Source organism: Rhyacophila brunnea, unplaced genomic scaffold (genome assembly GCF_057557595.1).
Source record: "Rhyacophila brunnea isolate RB1 unplaced genomic scaffold, BYU_Rbru_1.0 scaffold_5, whole genome shotgun sequence".
Taxonomy (NCBI): domain Eukaryota; kingdom Metazoa; phylum Arthropoda; class Insecta; order Trichoptera; family Rhyacophilidae; genus Rhyacophila; species Rhyacophila brunnea.
Window position 1 is genome coordinate 4222002 of NW_028233170.1, and position 25398 is coordinate 4247399.

General features: G+C 34.8%; 2 protein-coding genes across 2 annotated transcripts in view; both read right to left on the reverse strand.

The window, feature by feature from the left end:
- LOC147065927 (aldo-keto reductase 1B-like) overlaps positions 1–6936 on the reverse strand; it is a 29272-nt gene extending 22336 nt beyond the window's left edge. Inside the window, exon 1 of the mRNA XM_085955982.1 lies at positions 6821–6936. Coding sequence (XP_085812108.1) covers positions 6821–6895 — 75 coding nt within the window. The 5' untranslated portion in view covers positions 6896–6936. The remainder of the gene's footprint in view (positions 1–6820) is intronic.
- Positions 6937–12525: 5589 nt separating this feature from the next.
- LOC147065928 (aldo-keto reductase 1B-like) lies at positions 12526–24317 on the reverse strand. The gene is made up of 7 exons (XM_085955983.1): positions 24160–24317; positions 21353–21495; positions 20123–20264; positions 18838–19032; positions 16835–17034; positions 14465–14620; positions 12526–13228 (listed from the first exon to the last, which is right to left on the reverse strand). The coding sequence occupies exons 1-7, from the start codon at positions 24232–24234 to the stop codon at positions 13183–13185; spliced, it is 957 nt and encodes a 318-aa protein (XP_085812109.1). The 5' UTR covers positions 24235–24317; the 3' UTR covers positions 12526–13182.
- Positions 24318–25398: the final 1081 nt, after the last annotated feature.

Consider the following 25398-nt stretch of genomic DNA (forward strand, 5'->3'; position numbering starts at 1 on the left):
GCGTGTACATGCGAGCCCTTTTTTTTTTTTTTTTTTAGACAATGTGTTGTGTTTTTTTTTTTTTTTTTATTTTAAAATTTTACAAGTGTTTTGATTTTTATACAAAAAAATTTTTATAAGTGTTTATTTTAATCACTAAAATTTTTAAAGTATTTTGTTTTCGAAAATTGCACTAAGTGTTTTGGTTTTTATACGAAATTTTTATAAGTGTTTTTTTTAATCACTAAAATTTTTAAAGTATTTTGTTTTCGAAAATTGCACTAAGTGTTTTGACTTTTATACGAAATTTTTATAAGTGTTTTTTAATCACTAAAATTTTTAAAGTATTTTGTTTTCGAAAATTGCACTAAGTGTTTTGGTTTTTATACGAAATTTTTATAAGTGTTTTTTTTTTAATCACTAAAATTTTTAAAGTATTTTGTTTTCGAAAATTGCACTAAGTGTTTTGACTTTTATACGAAATTTTTATAAGTGTTTTTTAATCACTAAAATTTTTAAAGTATTTTGTTTTCGAAAATTGCACTAAGTGTTTTGGTTTTTATACGAAATTTTTATAAGTGTTTTTTTTAATCACTAAAATTTTTAAAGTATTTTGTTTTCGAAAATTGCACTAAGTGTTTTGACTTTTATACGAAATTTTTATAAGTGTTTTTTAATCACTAAAATTTTTAAAGTATTTTGTTTTCGAAAATTGCACTAAGTGTTTTGGTTTTTTTATACGAAATTTTTATAAGTGTTTTTGATCACTAAATATTTCAAAGTATTTTGTACTCGAAAATTGCACTAAGTGTTTTGATTTTTATTCGAAATTGTCTGAACATACACTTATCGCACTACTCTGCTCTTCCTGTGAGCTTGGTACACAAAATGTTATTTTACCAAAAAGTCGTACTCACTATTTCATTTATTTTCTGATGCTGCAGTGGATCTCAGGGTTGGGATCCGACCAGGTTCATGCGACCTGGACAGCACCATACTGTTGGGCGCCACGATGTAGGCCTCCGAATCCTCGGCTAGCTCCGGGCCTGGAGTGGAGGTACATTCAGATGATGGAGAGCAGGTAGGCACTGTTTATACTTATTGAAACACAAAGTTCTATATTATATCCTAATTTATTAGAACCATAACCACAATAAAGTTACAATGTTTATCAAAATGTCTAATTTAATTAATCAAAGAAAAGTCAGAGAACACTTATTATTATAACTTAAGATTTAATGCCTTATTATTATCACTACGTTAACACTAGCGAGATTGCGCGAGCACGGGACCTTGTTGTATAAAGGTTGAGGACCGAGTCCAATAATCAAAGACAAAAAAAAAAAATGCGCGAATAAAACGACTAAGTCGCTGGGTGACACTTCACTCCTATCTGTCAAAGTGACAGTAGGTAGAGAGGTAGGTATCTGCCTGTAGGTATCAGGACCTGGGCGAGCACCTCCTCACAAGTCCTGGCGACTTGTATGTGAAAATGTAGAGAAAATTACGCCGCTGACCTTCGCAGGTTCAGGGTCGTAAAAGCGGGCGAAGACTGATATTGAATTTAAAAATATTGGGTTTATATGCAAATCTGGCCGATTTCATCCCTTAGCTCAACGTTTTTCGGGTGACAAAATTAATTAACGGTTTCCTTACGAGAGTGGCGGAAATTGTGCAATGACTAATTACCCGCGACATCTACGTAAGGGCCGACTAAGAAAAATTATAGGCGCGAGTCGGCGCTCGCCGCTGGGCAGCGTCGCTCACTCGTCACGTACGTCCTTCGAGTACCTAGGAGTACTGAGATCGTGTAATTGAAGAAGCAGTACCGCAGTGTTTCTGGGCCAGCCCCACGAAAACCGCACCTACGAAGGCGTGCGAGGCATCGACGGATTCGTGGTTGAATTACCTATCGATACAGCACACCCCCCGCGTGGTGGCGCTCTTCATGGCTGAGGGAGGGGCGTTCCCGCGGCGGCCGGCTTTACGGGCCCTAGCGGCGCGAAGGTACCTCTCACCCAGAAACAAGAGTACTACAAAGTTAGCCTGAATGATAAGGCGTCATATGCCAGTGGTTAACTGGGCATATTTGCGGCACCAGGCCTTCGACAGCGCATATCAATCCTTCGGCCAACTACCGTTGGGGGGCTCAACTTTGAGGCGCCCCGACGGCCTGAATACCTACTTGACGTTGGTCTAAGAATATGAACTCGGTAGATTGGTAATTTAATTACAAAATAAAAGCTTAATATAAACCCATATTACGCGGGGAAGTTACTCGATTCTAATATATAAACGTATTGGTCGCGCAATCTTTCTCACGTTAACAACTAATATAGCTCGGTGTCGCCACAGGCACATACTTACGACTAGTTGACGGATGTCATTCCGTCAACCAAACATATAGGCAGTAATAATTGCTTAGTACATACTCATACCTAGCCGATCAAAGATTTCCCGCACTTTATTCCAGTACGTGGTCTCCTTGATCGACCAAAATCATTGATCCGATTCTCCCGTCGCGCGTGAGCGTGATGCCGTCATACACGCGAGCGAGAGGGGCTCTGTCACTGCAAAGCGAGCAAATTCGTATCTCGAAATCGGTTTCTACACATACGACAGAGACGCCGTCGTATGTGCGAGCAGGAAAGCTGCCAGAATACCGATTCGGAAACGCCGCGCGCGGAATGACCGCGGATATTAATAATCGAAATTGAAATGAAAATTAATTGCGCGGGATCGTGATTATAATCGGATCGATGATTGCCTAGGCGTTGCTACGCTTTGTGATTGCACATACGTGCAAAAGGGAGCCTTCGCAACAGGCCTATGAGCATATATTAACAATTACTGTGCCGTGTACGTGCGACGCGCAGCGACATCGATCTATATGCACTTATCACTACGTACATCTTAGCTATCTAATTACATACCCTCAACGCCCATCCATAAGTCCCCCTTTATTACTATTTAATCCTTTGCCTTACATATAATATTTTACAATTTACACTATACATTATTATCAACAAATCATATTTAATTTAATTACCCTTTACCATATTTGACAACAAAACAAAAATTTAATCTTATACTATATTACCTATTACCTATTATTTACATGGTCAGTGGCGACCGACTTAACCATCCACAGTTCACTCTGAGAAGCCGTGGGGCCTGTCAGAGCAAACTGCGGGACTTTACATATGAAATATTTTGTTCAGCTTTGCCAAGGGTCATCATCATTTCATCGGTGGCGCATTGACTACCAGGGTCAGACCGAGCGGCTGGGTGGCATTACTCCTTATGGGAGCGCCCCCCACAGGGGCGGAAAAACCTGTCGGTGACACTATGTAGTTATTATATTACTCATAGTTCTAATTTCTAATGCAATTATTATACTAATTATGTAAAGTTTGTAGAAATTGATGATTATTGCATATTGAAATAAATGGTAGGTACCTAATAATCTGAACAAAATATGCAATCGAAAATAATCATGTATTGCGAACAGGTTACATACCGCATTGCATTTGAAGATAATCAATACTAGAAAGCACTATTATCGTAATTCTTAATTCAGTGTCACTGAATCAATATTATAGTCAGCCTTGGGCAAAGGGCGAAAAGAAATGGAGGGAGTTGTAAAACTAGAGTGTGAATGTGTTTCCTTGAAAATTAAGAGATTTTTGAAAATATTAATGTCTTATTCAATACTGATTATACCAACACGGGATTTTAAGAATGTTAGATTCTTTATTACGCCATAGAAAATACATAACTTTGAAAAAGTTGGAGCGGGACTCGAATTTACATCTTTCACTTTCCGTATAGTGCTCTGTCCTTCCACTCACCCGGAAAGTGAAAGATGTGAGGTCGAGTCCCATTCAGTCCAACTTTTTGTTTCTAGGATATTCTCTAACAGGTATGCTTATAAGGATGTTCAATTCATTAATTATATATTTTAATGAAAATAAAATAATCGCTTCAACATTTTTTATTGCCACTTAAAATAATTTTATAACTCTTTTAGCGCGATCCTGAATGTAGGATATGTACTTATCTTTGCTAAAAATCCACAACCTTTTTTTCTTTAAATTTAGGTACCTACCTAGTTATAATATTATTACTACCACATATTACATAATATACATAATCTGTATCTACATTTTATTCTAGTTACCTACGTAAATAGTTACGAGTTTTATTGTACGAACGCTGCCGCTAATAATTTAATACATTGTATCTTGTTTGTATAGAATGACACGCGAAAGACAGCTAGTCAGGTTATCAGAAAAATTTTATTCCAACCGCTGTAGTGTTATCGTGTGTTGAAAACTGTATGCCTAACTCATTGTTTTTTAATATCTAGCAACAATAAACAATTACAACACAATTAAACTATATCAACAAACAATTATGCACCTAACCTATATCTATATTGTGTTGACATTTAAATATTGCCCTTTAACATTTTGTGTTTTTATCAAGCAAGTGACCAATGCATAATATGTATGAAACTAATTTATTGATTCTCCATTCTAAACAATATCTCGTATTATCGGTATACTCTTTTCTAAAGATCTTTTGCATATGATACAAGATTTTACTCATTTACTATTCTTAATAATATACTGTTTCTCGCAAATTAAATCATAATTGTTGTTCTCTATGTACTCTGGTTAGTTGTTTCTCTATATAGTAGGAATAGGAAAGGCTAACATTTACCATTGGATAATGGGTATGTTATACATAACTTATTAGAGCGAAAAAATCACGCAGAATATGAAAATGTAGAGAGTGAGCTGAATCGGCATTCTATGCCGGAGGATCTACCAACAACGCGGGATATGTACGTAAACCCCGAGGGCAAGAGACCCTGGAAGGCCGAAATTGAAATGGCTGGACTGCACCACAGGAGATTTAAGAATGCTCGGTCAAAGCAACTGAAGAGTAACGACGCTGAATCGTTCAGAATGAAAGAAGATTTTGAAGGAAGTTAATACTCCCCAAGAGTTGTAGTTCCATAAATAATGATGATACATAACTTACTGCAACCAATGATATTATATCTACAAGATACACCATTCCGTACATCTTAATTGAAAAATTGGTAATTTTCCGGAAATCTAACAAAGCCTGTAAGAATCACTCTTATTGCAATGTAGGTAGAGTTAAATTTCTTGTAAGTACATACAATATGTATGTATAACATGTCTATGTAAAACATGTATATGTAAAACTTAATTATTTTCTTTTATTTTAAATTAACGTCTAGATATACCATCATAAATCGTCAGGTGTTAGAATTTAGAACTAAGCTCATTACAGTATAAAAGTATTAAAATGGAACCTATGTCAAATGTTAGCATGTAGCGCCCTCACTCAGCGGACAACATATAATGGTGGATTGACGTAGGCAGTGGCGCACCCAGGGAGGGGGGGGGGGCAAGGGGCCCTGGCACCCCCCAAAAATGAAAATTATCAGAATGATTTTAAACATTGAAATTGAAAGCCAATAAACTATACCTTTGGGCTTAGACAAATAAAAACACGGCAAAAAAAATGATTTGTAATAATTCTCCAGCACCCTTTTTAGAAAAATTTCTCAGATTTTAATTTCTAACACAAAAATATCGAAACACTTATGTCAGGTTTTTTTAGAAACACAATCCCTAATGGAACTGTCAACAAATTCTCGGTGTCCACCCGAATTCCGGAGTGTGTAGGTCATGGCTGAGGAGGGCTGACAGAGCTCTAGCCTAGGGGCCCGGGCTGCGGGGGGCCCGGCGTGTCGGGTTGACCAGATAAGTGAGATAAACACACATCATAAATTAGCTTTAATATTAAAAAAAAGTCGCCTGCGGCGCTATTATACTTCATGGCCATGAACATTTTCAATTACTTATATAATTGTGCAATATATTTTTTGATTATTATGTGTCGATACTCAACAGCTCCATTATTAAAGTAGATGTATTAAAAATCGCCAATAATTCACTATATTAAGTGCCCTTAATTTGAACTGAAACACAATTTGAAGAACGTTAATGTAGTGTTTCACACTTCCTTTAATCTTAGCGGTAGGTAGGGGGCCCGCACAAATATCCTAGCCTGCGGGCCCGTTTCAGGATGTGGGGACCATAGTGTAGGTACACCGAGTGCAATAGACAAAAGACCGATAAACGAGAAATTAGGCTGTGAAGAAGAAAAAGATCATATGGGACTAATTTACATTCTCCTCCTTGCCCCCCCCCCCCCATATTAAATCCTGGGTGCGCCACTGGACGTAGGTATACAATTTAGGCAGTTTTGAAATTTACACCTATTAAAATTCCATAGAGTTAATTTTTCGTCACTATGATCTCTTTATTACGAAAGAATAAAAAAATATGGATTGATTCTAACAGACTAAACTTTAAGTCAGACTAATTTTTTTAGTCATTTTACGTTTCAAATACTACTACGTCAATGACTAGGTACAACGAATTCGGCATTTATTTGGTGCCAAAAAATAAATCGTTTACTATTACTTTATATTACTTTTACTTTTCTATTAATTTCGCAAAACGAGCGGTTACGTATGAACTTGTGTGACATCACGTACGAGTATTATTATGATTTTATAACATAGGTACAAACAAATAAATATCTCATCCGCCACACCAAGTTTGTCAGACTTCACATGCTAGAGTTAACCTTGCTTTGGGGCTATTATCTATGGTTGGGGGACCTGCACGCTGATGTCAGACTCATAATATCAAAATAAAATGCGGTATAAATAAACGGCGTGACAGTATAGTGTTTTCTTCTATGAAACAATCGCAATTTTCTGGTTTCTCACCTGCCATGTGCCCAGTCCGAAGATTGGCATATCCACTCCATTGTTTAATTTGACATTGGGAACTGTAGGTGCCATTTTCACGATCAAGTTTATTATTTTTGTCACACGGAAGACACGATCGGACGCAATCGGACGCTTGCGCATAGACTAATATACTATATACTACGCTTGCGCAAGACTGGATTGCTGAAGGACGAATCAGTTTATAAATACTCGGGATTGATAATCGCAAGAATATTATGTAACCAATTCAATTTATAGATGTACAATTTTTCGCACAATCTTTATAGGTAAGCCTAGTAGTACCTAGTTGCGAAATAATTATTGAGTTTAAATGATTTACATTAAGAAATTTTCTTCCACTCTACCTCATTAAAGGTTGAATGAGTTTCGAGTATGTTACTTATCAATTTTTGTTTTATCTGTTCAATTTTATTCTAATTCTAAATTCAAATTAAAAAAAAACGGAACGCCGGTAGCCTATCAATACATACTTACTTAATTTTGACTACATACCTATCTAAGTAGTTATATTATTAAAATATTATGTCGAAATAATATGTAGGTACCCAGTAATAAATGTATTGACACCCACGATGGGGACGCGGCTTAAGCGTCTGCCTACAGCGTCATTGGTCCCAGGTTCGAATCCTGGGTCTGGCAAGTGCAGATATTGTTTTTCAATTTGTGTATGAGTCAGAGTATCGTCACCGTTTTAGCAAAACCATCTATGTGCACTTTCTCAAATTGTGCAGGAGAAGGATAAAACTGAATAAAAAAATAATGTTACATTTAAACATTAAAATTATGAAGAATGCTTTATTATAATCAGAAAATGGTCTAAGATTATTATTTTGTTTACAAAAATCTTTTATTTTTAATACAAAAATAATAAAAATACAGTTTGTGATGTCACATAAGTTGTTTTGACCGTTTTGTAAATACACATAGTTTAATTTATTCATCAAAATGTGAATAATAATAAATTCATGAAAAACTGTTACATAAATAATAGTTGAAATATACATAGTGCATTAGTGATAAATTGCAATATCATTTTATTAATTATTAATGCAATAGTGAGATGATATTATATTTATAAGTTCGTTTACTTTCTATTAGCAGGTTTAAATGTTAGGTTATCGTAGAAATAGTGGTGATCTTTCTCTATTACACTTTTTAATTCCTGAAGATGTATGTATTTCGACTGTGATATTGGCAATGATTCATTATATATATTATAAAGGCAGTCAAACGGTTGCACTGATAAAGTTGAGTTTGTAAAAGATTGTTCCATCTGGTAGATACTGTAACATTTTAATATCATATACAACAGGATCTCCGATTCGTTTTCCTGGTCTGATTGAACTTAATCCAGATTTAATCTTATCCATAATTCTTAAAAATTAAAAATCAATGACATTAATTTTATAAGGTTGTTTTGGTCTTGCTAGCCGCATACGTGCTATATAATCAGATGGTGAATATATTGGAGGCTTAAAATACTTTTTTTAGGTAGCATGTGCACTATCGGCCTCTATCATGGTGTGGCCTTTTTCCAGAAAAAGCTGTTGAATCTCGATGTTTTTTCTCTCTAAAGATATAACTTAGAGCAGTAGCGAATAATTTATTTCGGTTTTGATATCCACACCCATCCGATATTAGAATTATTTCATTGTATTGTCCTGCTTTCGATGAGATGAGACAAATTCATTAGAAGATACATTATGAAGAATGTATATGGTGAAATTGTGTAGTTGCAGCTTTTGTTTATAATACATTTGTGCCTGTGTTTTGGACATAGCAGCACACTTTGGAGATCCATTGTGATTACTAACCGTCCAGTAATACTTCTGGTACTCTCCTTCATTTCATTTTTGGTCTTCTAGCATCTTTTTTTTTTTTTAATAATGTGGCTATTGTATTCCATTTCTGAAACATTCTTCATTTTATAACTACAGCAGATGGCAGTGATGGCACACTGATCTTTACGTGGTTGGTGGATACTGATTTTTTGGTGGTAAATATACTGGAGTATATTCTGCTGCTTTATGACCATTTTCCAGAGACCATTTTTTATATTCATCATGCATTTGTATTTTGGATCGGAAACACAATTCCACACACACCCTGGAGGTATTTTCTCTGCAATAATGGCTGGGAACTTTGGAATTAGATCCAACCATAATGTAACATTTTTCCACAAATCTCTCCGTTTTGATTTTTGGTTGCACTACCAATTATTTATCTTCAGTCAGATTCTTATTACTTGTCATTGTTGCTTTCAATTGGCCACTGTCATCGAGACGTTTGTAGTTGTTTATCCAACTTTTAAATTAATTCTCGCCTATACCCTATTGACCATGTAGGCATCTTCCAGAAATTATTGAATATTTCCTGTCTCTCTTTTTGAGAAAGCATCTTTCAAGCCGTCGTGCAAGACCATAATGCATAGCATATAACATATAAACAAACAATGTGTAGCCAAACTGTAAAAAAACATTACACTCTCGATATCAAAATACCATCTATATGTTACTATATATACACATAGTTGTTTTTGTGAACCGTGGTTTTTGAACCTTACACATAGCTGTTTTTTATTTTTTGAAATAACTTCGGAGCGAGTTTACCCAACACATAGATCATTTTACTGGCCTATAGAGAAAAAAATAAGGAATGACTTGGTATTTAAAAGTCATTTTTGATAAAAGTGACACATAGATGGTTTTGCTAAAACGGTGACGGTATGGACCTAATAGGTTGAGCAAGTGGCTGACGAAATCTGTTAATGCAAACCTCCACTCTGTGGCTGCCCACATGATCTTATTAGAATCGGACATGGTCGGAAATATGTATAATATTATATTATTAAATCATATTTTTGGAATAAACTGTTGTCAACAAGAATGAGCATAATAAACGAGAAGATTACAAGACTAAAAAACTAAATACGTAGAATAGGACGTCTGGAACCCTGATATCTAAAGGGTTACGGATCCGATTCGAAGTTCTCAAGATTCGGAACCAACTATTCCGGTCCTGGTTCCAATATTTTTTCCAAGAGGTTTTCGGAGTTAAAAGGGTGGGTTGCGATTCCATCTCCACCTCTATTTAAGACAAGTCAATTTGAGAGCAGACCCATGACGAAAACAATCGTAAACATACAATACGTATAAATTTAACGGTACAAACGGTTTAAAAGTTTAACTGTTCTTTCCAAGCGCTGCGCGGAGCACCATTTGGAAAACGCTGCGTAGAGCGTCACACTGCCCTTAACCTTAGTGATAGGTAGGGGGCCCACTTCAGGATGTGGGGGCCATGGGTAAGGAACGCCATGTGGTGCTTAGGGGCGGCAAATTAAGGAATAAACGAAACTTCGCATTTGAAAAACGATTCTCTAAAGATGAGACTGTCTTCGTATGCTGCGTTAACTGGATTTAAATAGATGTGAACGTGTATAGATTTCCACTTCTACTAGAGCATATCATGCTTCATAACTTTGCATCCGGCTCTAGGATGAAAATGATGTAATATATTCTAAAAATATATTTTTTACATATTATTTAATACTATATAGGAATTATATTAATACAAGTGAATATCATTTGATATAATATTATGCGAGGTAATCAGGCAAATAGGCGTATCAGTGTAGTAAAAACTTCAAATAAATGGAAAGTTGTAAAACGTATGCTTTACTACATTATTTCTGCTTATTACATGCAAGAAGAAAATATGATACAATAATTCAATTAATTTCTAATAAAATGTAATTAAAATTTAGGATAAAATTATAATATTATATTTTGAATAAGAGCGCTATTTAGCCACGGACGTCGCTCAACGAGCGACTAAGAAAATATATCTTTGAACACTTTCAACCCCTGACGCCGACTAATCGACCATGATTTAGAACAGTGCTCTTCATCCGGTGTCCGCGGACCGGCGCCGGTCCGCTGAAGCTTTCAACTGACTAAAGCGGTACCTACACGATTCGGGGATTTTCCACTAGATGAAATGCTGGCTGCTAAATCAGCGTTGCTATGTCTACTGAAAATTCAGTAGATCTAGGTACTGATATTTTTTGCCAAAATACTGATTTTTTGATTTTCCGCGAAATATTTCAATATATATCATTTGTTCGCCGGGCCGCGGGTGTTAAAAGGTTGAAGAACACTGGTTTAGAATAATAAATTGATGCTTTATTGATCTATACAGGCAAATAACTTACGGTTTTATAAACACTGTTTTCATAAAATTTTATGAAAATGATTGGCCACGAAAAATTGCTACTCATCGTCGATAAAATCTGTTGTACGTACCTGTGCATAACGGAGATTATATCTTCCGATAATTAATATCCAACAAGTATTAATATTTTTGTTATCATTATTGTGTTATCATAGTCATATATTATGTAAACGATTTAGGTATCACGTGTCTAATAAAAGGAAGATAATATAATACTTAATTAATAGTGATTACCACGTTTTGTATGAAGTCTATCATATTCATCAGGGAACTCAGAAATAATGGGAACTGAAATACATAACGGGTAAGGCGAAGCAGGTAACCGACTCCGAGTAAGGAAGAATCCGGGCTAAACTTACACACGTGTCAAGAATACGTTACATTATTTTTCTTTTGACCATGTCCAATCCCAATAGGATCAAATGGGCCTCCACACAATGGAGGTTTGTATTAACAGATTTTTGTATTTACGAGAAATGGATGTTAGCCACTTGCTCAACCTATTAGGTCCTTACTCTGACTCCAAACACAAATTGAAAAACAATATCCGTATTTCCCAGCCCCAGGATTCGAACCTGGGACCCACGACATTATAAGCCGACGCGAAAACACTTACCAAATCAATTATTTCCGGTGGTAAAATTAATTGACGCCGACGATGACCGAGCGGGTCGACATTATAAATAATGATGTGGGTCCCGGGTCTGGTAAATCCACATGTTGTTTTTCAATGTCTGTTTGGACTCAGAGCATGGACCTAGTTGGTTGAACAATTGGCTAACATTCATTTCTCGTAAAAGGCAAACATCTGTTAATAAATCCTCCACCCTGTGGAGGCCTACATTATGATTTTGTTTGGATCGGAGATGATTTATAAAAATATATATTTTATTATTTTGGACATTGATATATTCCACTTGACTGGGTGAGTTCAGTTAGCCGTTGTACCTACTCGATAACTGTTAGTATGTAATTGCTTTTTTAATATTCATAATATAATATTATACAGTGGGTAGGTACATACAGATTTTCTATGTTCAAGTGTGCATGTAGGTAATAATTATCAATTCATTTACTCAATTAATTAAAAATCAAATATGTATTTTACCACGTTGTTATTAGCTCGTATTCTTGTTTGTCCAGTACATTTTTTTTCTTGTTTGTCCAATACAAATCTTGCAATCGATTTTTCCGACTAGATAGACGTTTAAAACTTTTAGAATATAATCAGAACACGCGGATGACAATGCATTATTTTAATACTTTTAGCCATCTTTAAGCAGAATTGAATTCATTTTCAGTTAATTCTGTTTTGTATGGAAATTATTTCGGAAAAAAACGTAAAAACTAAAACACTATTATTGGTTGCTAACGGGGTTACTATGGAAATCAATATGAAATGTCAAAATGACATTTCAGTATTTCTATCAAGTACAAAAAAAGTATTTATTAATACATAGAATTGTCAAGTTTATATGATTCAACAGAAATTTAAAAACATGGTATATAAAAAGTTCTTTTATCTTGTAATTATTTATGATAATAATGTATTAAGCAATTATAATTTAGTTACAATACAAAATATATGTACATACAATACTTGGTACTCAGTTTAGATAGGTACCTACTGGTTTATTTCATTAAACTGGATTATATAGTCTGGTGGTCAATATTAAAGGTACAAACGGTAGGTACCATGATCATAGGAAAAAATCGTATTTGCCCTTGATTTAATGTGGCATTTAAAATTATTTTCATTAACTGAAAAACTTTTGAAATATTCACAATAATGAGCATTTTACGCTAACTTTAATGAATTAGATCAGCGCTCGAAATGGAAAAGTTTACGAACCGGAGCGCTCGACAGTTTTCTGTGGAACAATACATAGTTATCATAGTTAGAAGACATAGTTATCAAATATTATGTGTATTTCATAAAAATAAGTATGTTAGATTTTCTATTATATGGCCTATCTAGCTCAGACGGTCAAATATTTTTTCCACGAGACGGAGCGATAATTTTACCGATTTCACGAACAGGAACGGCGCTCCGGTGCGCTCCGGTCCATTTCGAGCCCTGAATTAGATAGGTATTAATTATACATTATTTAATATGTCGTGTTGAACGGATAATACTTGTGAGTGTCGCCATATCTGAAACACAAAAAATATTATATTATTAAGGATCACTGCTGCTGGTGAATCCAAACTGGCACAGATCCCTGGTTTCTTCAATAACGTGATCAAAATATCTTTATCTGGAAGTGTATGTACCTACCTATGGTAAATATGACATGTCTTTATGTGTCTTTTTCTGAGAAAATTTTGCCTCCGTCACTGTTTTCTCATTCTAATTTATGTAGGTAGTAGGTACCTACTTATATTATTTATGTACTTAATTAAGACGTTTTTTTTAAATCGCTATTTAGGTTGTGATAATTCCTACTTTTGTAAATGTCTAATGCGTCAATTACTGAACTAATTTACGAGCTGTTTGTTGGCGAATTTAAAAGCGGGCGATTCAGCTACTGCAATTGTGATGATGACACACAAAACTTTCCATTCGCTGAGAAGCCACAAGCCAGCGACCATTTTGACAGAACGTAGTTCGTTTTTTTACCGGGAGGTTGCTACTGCGCTTTACTGCGCAAACGCAGGCCCACACGCCGGCGTGTAGCGTGTAAAGTTGACCGGCTTTCAACTTTTCTCAGTAGATTGTTAACAATCTGCTTGTTAGCTTGTTCAATAATGACACTGGGCGACTTTACAGGCAGATTGTAAATTCGCCAACAAGCAGCTCGTAAAGTAGGTCAATGTAATTGACGCATAACCAACAATATGTTTCGATATTCATGAAAAAATCCATATTTTTCAGAGAGTAAGTATCATAGACTATAGATACATAAGTATAATATATAGGGCCCTCCTTCACCCTGCAGCGGTGCTACGAAAGCAGTCTACGCGCTGCAGGTCTGCTTGGCGGGAGGCACGGGAGTTAGCGATTGACCGAAGTAAGTGGCGCGAAATTTTACTTGCCCAATGCCCCGATGCTGGGGCGTGACAGTGTGAAAGAAGAAGTATAATAAACGTTCCACATAAATATGGTTAGTTATACTGTGTACCATCCATTCTGCCCTGAGAGAAGCGGAAGATCGAGAAGGATGGAAAGTCTTGGTCGTTTAAAGAATGACGAAATTCAAATGTGGTCACGATCCTCAGCCATGAGTGTACGACCAAGAAGAAGAAGAATATTGTATGAGTAGGTTGTACGTTGGTGTCATTCGTTATCATATTATTGTCAAGTCTAGTTCTATCTGCATGTCTGCATTACACTACTCTGCAAAGGGCAAGGGTCGTAATGGCTTATTAATAATAATTGTATTCTCTTACCCCTTCATACTCAAGAATCGTCCATTACAGTCAAAACTATTCAGCGTCTCAATATCTTCTTGAGTTAAAGTAAAGTCAAAAACATCAATGTTTTCTTGGAGTCTGTCAACGTTGATTGTTTTTGGAATGACAATGAATCCACGATCAATTTGATATCTAAAATAAAAAGATTGTGATCAGACTTATATCCAGTGGCGTAACAAGAAATATACGGACGAGGCGAAGTGAGTTTCGTTGAACGTGTAAGAATTTTGGTAAAAAATTTTACTTACGCAATACCTAAGTAAATATAACATTTTCGTTTATTTTTTATTGATTTTTTACCACTTTTAGTATATTCAATGTTGAAAATGCATTGTTTTTCTTTCATCTATTTTTATACTAACCAGAGACGTCCCTAGATAAAATGCCGCCTCATTTTTATACACCGTATTTTTATCATCCTTTCATGAGTCCAATATCTAAGAAATGTGTTTTATGGAAACATTACGCTCAAAATATCAGACTAATTATTCGCAAATCTACACGTGTCGTTTCTGGTCACCAACAGTAACGTCCATAGACAAAATGCCGCCCCTGTGCAGTGCCATAATGGCACCCCATTTTTGTTTGCAATACTTTTTATCATCCGTGTTCGTGTCGTTTCTGGTCACCAAGGACGTCGAAGGGCAACGGAAGTAAACTAGACATCGCAAACCCGACAAAAAATACAGCCCTGTTAAACCTTTTATGTTAATTAATGTATTTTGTTTCCAACCAGTGAGCTGATTTATTTAAAGGAAAGATATTTATATTTTCGTTATTAAGTACTCAGTTTAGGTAGCTATTTCTATATATTCCAAATGATTCTCCTCGATTTGCCGCCCTTGGAGTAACTGCCGCCCCCAAGCGACGCTCAATCTGCCTACCCCCACGGGACGTCACTGGTCACCAAGGATGTCGAAGGGCAACGGAAGTAAACTAGACATCGCGAAACCCGACAAAACCAGTCAGCTGAATTTTTTAATGGAAAGATATTTTCGTTATTACTAAGTTTAAGGGGCGCATTTTTGTTTTGTTAAAACACCTTGTTTACCGCACTGAATTTACATGATTTAAAGGAGTATCCATGGGAGAGAGGAGCATGTAGAGCGTGGGTGGCCAACCCGCGGCTCGCGGGCCGCATGCGACCCACTGGGTGTCAACTTGTGGCCCGTGGAGCAGTGAGAAAATAAAAATAATATCAAATGTTGCCGCTATATGTGCTAATTTAACTAATTGAGATTCGATATTGGCTCAAGATTTTAAAAAGCACCGTGTGCTTTTTGCTGTATTTGCAACGCCATTCTCCGTAGACGTGAATTTATTACCGGGAAATTTACAAATGGATCATTGTGAAATATGTTGCGATGAACAGTTAAAGGAGAAATTCCATCAGGTTGGTTTGGAAGAGTTTTAAAAAACATATTTGGACAAGGAGAAATATCCTGCATTTTACAAACATGCTCTAATGATGACTTCGCTATTTGGGGACACTTAGCATATCAAATGCCGAGTGAGAACACGAATCACTGATGTGCTTTTGGAAAACTGTTTGCGTGTAGGAACAACCTCACTCGATATCGATATTGATGCACTTAGTTCTGCCACACAAAATCAATATTCTCACTGACATTTATTATTTTTATATTATTTTGTTTATTTTTTGTTATTTAAAAAAAGTCTAATCTAGTAAATATGTTTGATTCTAATTTTTGTTTTATTTTATTAATATATACAATATATATTTCTTTTTTGTTTTGTATAATAAAAACATCGGTTGTGCGGCCCGGTAGGAAATCTCATTTTTAGAATCTGGCCCGGCTGCTGAAAAGGTTGGCCACCCATGATGTAGAGGCAAAGTTAATTACACGCAGGATGTAGCGTTGAAGACATGGCAGAAAAAATACTACCCCCCTCCATTTAGTTTCTTAACTGAAAGGTTATGGTTAGATAGCACCATGTAATGTGACGCCAAATCATCCTAATATAAACCGTCTAGGTTTCTGGATTTACAGGTTCGAATCCTGAGTCTAGCAAATCCACATGCTGTATTATCAATGTGTGTTTGAATCCAGAGCACGGACATAATAGGTTGAGCAAATACCAGTGTAAAAAAACTATGTTTTAAGAAACCTCTTCGGGAGGCGGCCAAGTATCTAGGCATTAAACTTGGTTACAGTCCCACAAACGTCTTATCTGAAGAACAGACAAAAATGCAACTGCTATGACGCCATATTGAATACGTCATTCCGCTGTCAGATTCTGTCCAGTTGCGAGTCTTGATTGGGTAGTTTTCAACTGTGGCTACCCCATCAATTTTGCAGATAAATTTTTGTTACTTTAACTTACCGTATCAGTATTTGTGCGACAGATCTATTGTATTTCTTCGCGATGGGCAATAGTCTTGGGTCAGCCATTAGATTCAAATCGGCCCTCTCTCCTGATGTCCGGTCGGGAGAACCTAATGGACTGTATGCTGTCAAAGTTATTCCCCGCTTAGTCATCCACTCGCCAAGCTCCAGCTGCGGTAAATATGGATGACATTCCACCTTCCAAAGAAATACGAACAAACGATTGGATCTCATTGATGAAACAAAACTAATTAATAATAAAACTTTAAGCTTCTACCATCGACAATACATTTAATTTATAAATAAGTCAAGGCCAATTAAATAAAGCAAAAGATCGTCCAGATGGAAGGGGATTGTTGCAGCGCTCGAAATGGAAAAATTTACGAACCGGAGCGCTCGACAGTTTTCTGAAGATTTTCTACATAGTAGAGTTATCAAAGTACCTATATGTGTTTTTTTCCATAAAAATAAGTGTGTTAGATTTTCTATTATATGGCCTATACAGCTCAGACGGTCAAATTATTTATTCCACGAGACGGAGCGATAATTTTACCGATTGCACGAACAGGAACGGCGCTCCGGTGCGTTCCGGTCCATTTCGAGCCCTGGATTGTTGGCAATATCTGTAATTTCCAAGGAACACAGACTTAATGGGAACTGAAATACCCAACGGGTTTAGAGTAACAGGCAACCGATCTCGAGTATGGAAGAATATGGGATAAACTTAAACACGCGCCAAGAATACGCTTGTCCTTCGTTCTGACAACTGTTCTCGGTTTATATGCACTGGCGCTCATTCAATATTGGTGTATTTTAGTTATTATAAGGTTGAAACACACTATTGCACCTGCACGTCTATAGTGTGTGGTTCATTTTCGTACGACACTCACACATTCAAAACCCTGCGTCATAATGCAGCGTATTGGGGTATAGCCTGTCGGAATTATATTTATGAATCTATTCTGTGATAATTTCAGTGATCACCAATTAAAACAAAAAAAAAAAAAAAATCACTGATCTTGGGGGGACCCAAGTCTTTCATTCAAGCCTTCAAACACCGAAATATATTCAATGGTTTTCAGATAATTTCAAGTAGGTACAATGCGAAATTATACATACAATAATTATTATTTATTTATAATATAGTGTTTAACCATTGACTAGAATCAGGACATTCATATTATAAAAAATCTCAATAATAGGTCAATGACATGAACACAAATTTTCCATAAACAAATATGCGGACATGTTAGTAGAATAGGGTAACAAAGATCTCTAGCACTAGCCAATCTTAATGCAAAGTAGGTAAAGCTCATTTTTTAACCATCATTAAAATATTGAAATTGTGTGAGTGGTCGTTTAGTGCTATTACTAGGGTTACCATAATACGTCATATTTTGAGGCCATATATCTGGCTGATTTAAAAAAAATATTTATGTAATTTTCTTAATTTTAGTAAGTTAATGTAAATGTAAATTTGAGTCAGAGTAATAGCAACCTAATAGGTTAAGCAAGTGGCTGGCATCTATTACTCATAAAAATAAAATCTTTTAACACAAACCTTCACTCTGTGGAGGTCCATGTTATGATCGTATTAGGATCGAACGTCAAAAAAAAAAATTAGTAAGTTAATGTTTTCAACAATCTTACTGGTACTGTGGTGACCATACTTTATATTATTAAAAACTTGTTTTAATTAAAATTTATTTTACCTGTTTTATCATTGTCGGTGGTAGAAGCAAGATGTTTTTTGTATGCATACCTAGGTGCTCAGTCAATTTGTTTTTATTAATATTAAGAGATTTTACCCAAATGGAAAACATATCCACTGTGTCCATTGTATTAAAAACCGTTGATAATTTTCTGATTTTAAGTATGAATGTCAATTATTAATTTTATTATTAGTAAACAAATTAAATAATTAAATTAATATTATCCAGGGCCGAAGGATGTAAATCTTGTAATATTTATAAATGGACATAATATCAATAATTAATTTACCTGATTAGTAACAGGAGCAATGGTAGCATTTTCCAAGAGCCTCTCCAGCTGTTCGTGGTTAAAATTAGACACTCCAATGCTCTTGGTCAGCCCGATTTTCACTAAATTCTCCATCGATTTCCACGTGTCGACATAGTCAATGTCAGAAAACACCACGTCACCCTTTTCGTCTCGCAAAACCAATTCGTTACTTTCCTAAAAAAAAAAATCTCAAATTACTTCTTAATCACATGTCTAATTATTTATTTATTTGTTTATTTAGAAAAAAAGAGTATTATGGTATTACAGAGATTGGACAACGCGCCATAATTCATAATACATACAAAATAATATAAGAATGACTTAATTACAAATAACAACCTAGGTATAATATAACAATAAAGTAGAAAAGAAAATATGTTGTAAATATTCGTTATTATCGTGAAAAATAATAACTTTACAATTCATCAAAAGCGTTGGTATTATTATAGATTAAATCATAATAGTTTGGTTAGAAATATTTTTTTCTGAAATATCAAGAATTCTTATTTCTCGAGAAATCATGAATGAGAATCTCGAGAAATTGTTACTTGGCAAAAATAATAAAGAGTAGATGAAACGGAAAAAGATTGGTCTCGGACAGAACTGGAATAAAAAAAATAGCCGGTTAAAAGTGTTTTTTTAAAAAAGCTCTCTACTTCGAACCGTAACGGAATTTTGCCGGTGAAAGTTTTTTTTGATGAGACACGTTTAAAAGGGTTGAATTTTATATCTGAGTGCCTACAAAAAAATTGAGTCCGTATAAGTTAAAAAAAAAGATACAAGTAAGCGTATTGATTTCACGAGAAAGGAAAAAAGTCAAGAAATCACAAGCGAAATAATAATAACTATCGTGAATACGCACCTAGTATTAGAACATCACTTTTAACCGATGTTTGAATTAAACTAATATATTATTATTTTATTGACATTTGGTCAACATTGCGTAATGCTAAACCTTTTTATAAGTACTTAGATACAATTATTTAAAATTGCCAAACATCGTTATAAATGTTCCTCTGAATTATTAATTAATCAGTCCAATTTAGGATCATTAAATTCTCAATTTATTTCATACGTATCGTCTATAATAAGACCAATGAATAATAATTAGTATTATGAATTAATCAATTCAAACGGTCCTTACTATACGTTTGCACTTTACCGTCCATCAGTTGGTTATTTTACGACGTGTATGGGATCTTTGGATTGACTTATTGGTATAATCTTGATTATGAAAGCGGTTGTTAATTTGTTAATACCTTACCGCAAAACCAAATGGAAAATGCATCAAATATAAATCAAGAAAATCCAATGAGAGATCTTCCAAAGTTTTCCGGCACGCATTTTCAACTAGATCTGGATTGTGAAATGTATTCCACAGTTTTGATGTTATAAATAAGTCCTCTCTGAAAAATTAAAATAATTATCAGGTCAAATCAATGTAATTTTTTTTTTAAATATATATTTATTGTTTTACCACTTCTTCTTGTTTACTGGTTATAATTGTTGCTGAATGGCCAAATGCAGAGATGTCGACTTTAAATTAACCTTCACTAAGACTTTTTTCTGTAAGATAATAATAATACCTACATAATAATATGGACACTGGGCCAACTGGACACCAGGACAAGTAGGCGCCGCATTGTCGAATGAAATAACATTCATTACGATTTGATACAGAAGGTAGGCAAGGAACTACTACTTAGTAGCTTTAATTGATTCTGCTCTTAACATAATGTTTTATTGTGGATTGAGAACTATTACGCCTGACGCTTCATATAAATGATTACAAGATAAAAAGAACTTTTTATATATAACGTTTTTAAATTTTCTGTTGAATTATTATGCTCAAACTTGTACTTGATATTAAGTAAATAATAATAAAAAAAACAAATAATATAGAATACTGAAATGTCATTTTGACATTTCATTTTGATTTCCATAGGATTCCTAGGACCACCCCCTTAGCAATCAATAATAGTCTTTTACTTTTTACGGATTTTTCTGAAATAACTTTCCATACAAAACAGAATTAACTGAAAATGAATTCAATTCTGATTAAAGATGGCTAACAGCATTAAAAGAATGCATTGGCATCGTGTCATGATATATTCTAAAAGTTTCAAATGTCTAGCTAGTCGGGAAGTCAGTTAAAAATCGATTGCAAGATTTGTACTGGATAAACAACCACCGGACAAACAAGAATACGAGCTAAGAAAAACGTGGTAATAATAATAAAAGAACTTTCATCTCGTTCGAACTTAAACATATGCACAATGAAATCATTATTTACGTGTGCATATTTAAGTTCTCAGAAAGTATTAAATAATGAGTGGTTTAAGCGTCGGCCTATAACATCGTGGGTCCAAGGTTTCCTGAGTCTGGCAAATTCACATATTGTTTATACTTGTAGGTTCTTAATAAATAGATAGCACATAAGTAAATAGCACATAAGATATCTTAGGTAAGCATATAAAGTATGTAACTTTCTCACCTCTTAACAATTCCTTCGTTTATTTTACTGGAAATAGCTTGCCCCACTTCTTTCTCGTTTAAATAAATCAATGCATTATCAAAGTGCCTGTAGCCGATATCAATGGCGTTCGTTACAGCACAACCGACATCTCCCGGATTTGACTGAAAACAACTTTATTATAATAAATTAATAATATAAAATAGATATATCAAATAAACCATTGCCGACTCAAGTAGAAAGTCGATACATTCACAACTACTGGTCCTATTTTTTCCGCCCCTCCCGTTGCTGTCTATGTATGAACTGTCATTGCCTGTCATTGATCTATAGTGTGCTCATACTGACGCGTATGTCGTCTTCACACAGGGAATGGTTTGATTTGAATAGATAAGTTACATGATAAATAATACACTAGTAAGTATTAACACACCTTCTACAAATGTAATGCATAGATTAATGTTACACTTTTTTTGGAAATCGATATTACCACCGGTTTTTGTGTGAAGGACTAGTCTGACTTTGACAGCTGATGAATAACAGGAATGTATATTATTTATTAATAACACTGATAGTTAATATATTTGATTTGCGATTTTTGTATAATTCAATTTGAAACGAGAAAGGGCGAATCAATATGTGAAGCAATCTGGGATCTGATTTTGACAGCTGAAAAGTGGACCACTCGTTGCTTGTGTAAAAAGTTATGCTCAGGCTTTATTTATCTAAGGATGGCGGTGAATAAATACATTAAAATAAATTGTAAAACGTCACACCGTTTATCAAAATTAACCTTTTAAACAATATTGTTAAGCTGATACTGAGGTTAAGAACAGCACATGCAATGGGTAAAAGATTTGATGTCCTCACGGAAAGAAGTGATTCGCACCTCTGCGATGAATGTGATGTCCTCCATTGTACATATAGCAGTACAATTCCCTAAATATTAACGACACAGAGTACAGCTGCGAATTGCGGATATCTTTGAGAATGTCGACGAATTGAAAGGTGCCATGGCATGGCAATGAGTAAGACGGAAGAGCTTGGCAGAATAATTATTTTAAAGTTCTTTAACAGAACTGAAGTGAGGGCCTGGTCGGTGGATCCTCTTCTATATGAGAAGAGGCGACATGACAACGACTCGCAGTTAAAGTCTCGGTAAAATCATAAAAAAAGAAAATATTGTCATCTGTATTACAAATATAATATGTATTGTAGTATTGAGGAATGGGACGACTGGCCTCCGGACAATTGGACGCCGCACTGTCGTAGACACGTGTAGACGAGGTATTTTAATCAGTTTCTATCTACTACTTAGTAGTTTGAATTCATTTTACTCTTAACATAATGTATTCTTTATCACGGATTGAGAATTACCATGCCTAAGGCTTTATATTAAATAAAAAACTGGAACTTAAATTATATGCACGATTTAATCATTGTTTACGTCTGCATATTTACATTCTTACCAACTATTAAATCATAATATAATCATTGAAGTATAAATAATAATATTGAATATTTTTTTTAAAGAACCTATAAGTACCTAACGTCTATTTATTTACGAATTCCGTGGCGTCCAGTTGTCCGGTGCCAAATCGTCCTAGACCCGTAGTATTGTACTGTATTTAGTGTTAGGCTAAATTTTGATCCATCGCCATCTGGAATTCTACACAGCCCCAATACCAGTATCGTATATGTTTTAATACAATCTTGAATCTTAATTAAATCAAAACTAAAAACTCGCACGTTAATTACTTATATCTGGCGTAAAGATATGTGAAACATAATTAGCATAGGTACGTGGTTGGACCGATTGTAGTGGCCCTCATTTCTTTCTTCCCACCTCCCTCAAATCCTTATATATTATTGTCACAAGACCACCATTCACGGGTCATGATTGACCGTAATGAAAGTTAACTTGAGTTACTTCAAGACAGCCGTCACGCGTAAGTTAGCTCAATACAACGAACGGGTGCATGTTGCCGCACCGCGTTAACTCAAAGACTCAAAAGTGACTCAAAATATATCTGTTCGTCCTTCGTTGCACTAAGTCTGTAATGGTTTGAGTGAACGTCGCGTCCATCAATCAAAAAACCTATCATCATCATTTATCAACCTCTTATATCATCCCAAAATCAATGTGTATCGTCCGTTTACCAGTGCATGAGTGCGTGAACACCGAACCGGCCCCAGCGCGCGCCAGCACTCTCAACATAAATGTCAGTGTCTGGCATCCTGTGTAACCCCCCCCTAGATCCGTAATCCACCATTACATAAATTACAGTCCACTGCTAAAACCGCCACCATTTTTTTTTTAAATAAACTAATATGAGTGTATTTGCCGAGCTATACGGCATAATACACAAATAATTTACTTAGTTTTCATAAAAATATACATATTTGAGGTTGACGTGTTTCTATATTATTATTTCACAAACAAATGGGTAATATAATTTAATTAAAATTAGAATATTCTGTTTTCACCATCATTAACGTGCATACACAGAAGAGTGACGTTACTAAAAATTGGCGGAAACCATCAGAACTATTGGCAGATGGCAAAAAACCATTAAATCTGGATGGAATTTTAATTGGTAATTGGTACGACATTTATTTGAAATATAATTCTTTATTTTTTCGAAATTTTATAATTCTTTATAGTTCGAAAAAAAAATATCTGCGTATCCGAAAAAGAATATTCGGCTCTGATACTTTTGTACCAATTGTGAATCGGTCTGATGATTTCGACCATTTTTCCTTCGTACAAATGTTTTCGTTTAAAATAAATTAACTAACTATTGTGAATATAAGTCGAGCTTACTTACCTTCCACATTCCCAATCCAATAATCGGTATTTCGTGACCATTATTGAACTTGACATTAAAAACAGAGGAAGCCATTTTGCCAAACAGTAATAATCTTGTAGAATAATAATTATAATGTCTAATTATGTATGTTCACTACACGGTGCCTTCGTTGACACTGAATTATACAGAGAATTCTGTACATACACGAACCAGAAAAACAAGAAAGCTCTCAAATTACAATACTACTCGTAAGTATTAATTTCTACTTACCATTACGTCTGTCTCACTAATACAAACATTTTCCGGTGGTTTATAAATCATGGTGCGTAAATTTCTGGTTTCTACGTTGGTCGTAGACTGACGCCGAATCCCATGGTGATGAAACCAAAACTACAGAATAGGACACTGGTATGGAACGATTGATTATCCCCAAACGGTCGGATTTGAACATACCTACTTTAATATTCATACATATCTCGTAGTTTGGTTCATATGAAGGTATAGTTGTTATTTGAGTTGGGTTTCGCGAATTTCTCGACAGGAATTCTCGAAAAATTTTCGAGATTTTTCATCCCGAATCTCGAGAATTGAAATTTTTAACATTTCAGGAAATCCTGGATCTCGAGAATCTTTTCTCTATTATCAAATATTAATTGAAAAAACGATTGAAACTATATGAAAATATTTATAAAATATTATATAATTCATAGAACTTAAAATGAATTGTTAATCTTTTTTCCAAAATTAAGGATGGATTACAAAGTATGGATGATTTTGTAAAACGTCTTCAGAATGATGATGATATATTTAGCGGCATTTAGATGGCATATTTAGCGGATACTTTTAATTAAGTACTTAAATAACATTAACACAAGCATTCAAGGAAAAGACGATTTTTTTTAAAATCTACTGACAAATTGATAGGATTTCGAAAAAAATAACTCTTTGGAAAAATCGAATAATAGGGAAAAATAAAGTAGATATGTTTCCTTCACTGAACGAAAACATTGCCGTGGGAATTATTCCTGCTATAAAAGAACTCTTCAGTTTATTGAAAGAAAAGATTGCATATTATTTTCCTTCTTTAAATATAGAAAATTATGACTGAATACGAAATCCATTTGCTACGATTGATACATCGAGTTTTGAATGTTCGTACCAAGAGAAGATGAAGAATTGGTCACCTTGTCAACGGATCATACTCGAACCAATCGTTTGAAAATAAGTTTTGTGAAATAACTATGGAGGAACTTTGGA

Coding starts and splice junctions, on each gene's coding strand:
- LOC147065928 (XM_085955983.1), bottom strand. CDS start 24,234: ATGGCTTCCTCTGTTTTTAATGTCAAGTTCAATAATGGTCACGAAATA. Junction 19,033..20,122: donor ATTTTCCATTTGGTTTTGCG/GTAAGGTATTAA, acceptor TTTTTTTTTTAG/GAAAGTAACGAATTGGTTTT. Junction 17,035..18,837: donor TTGCTCCTGTTACTAATCAG/GTAAATTAATTA, acceptor TTTCTTTGGAAG/GTGGAATGTCATCCATATTT.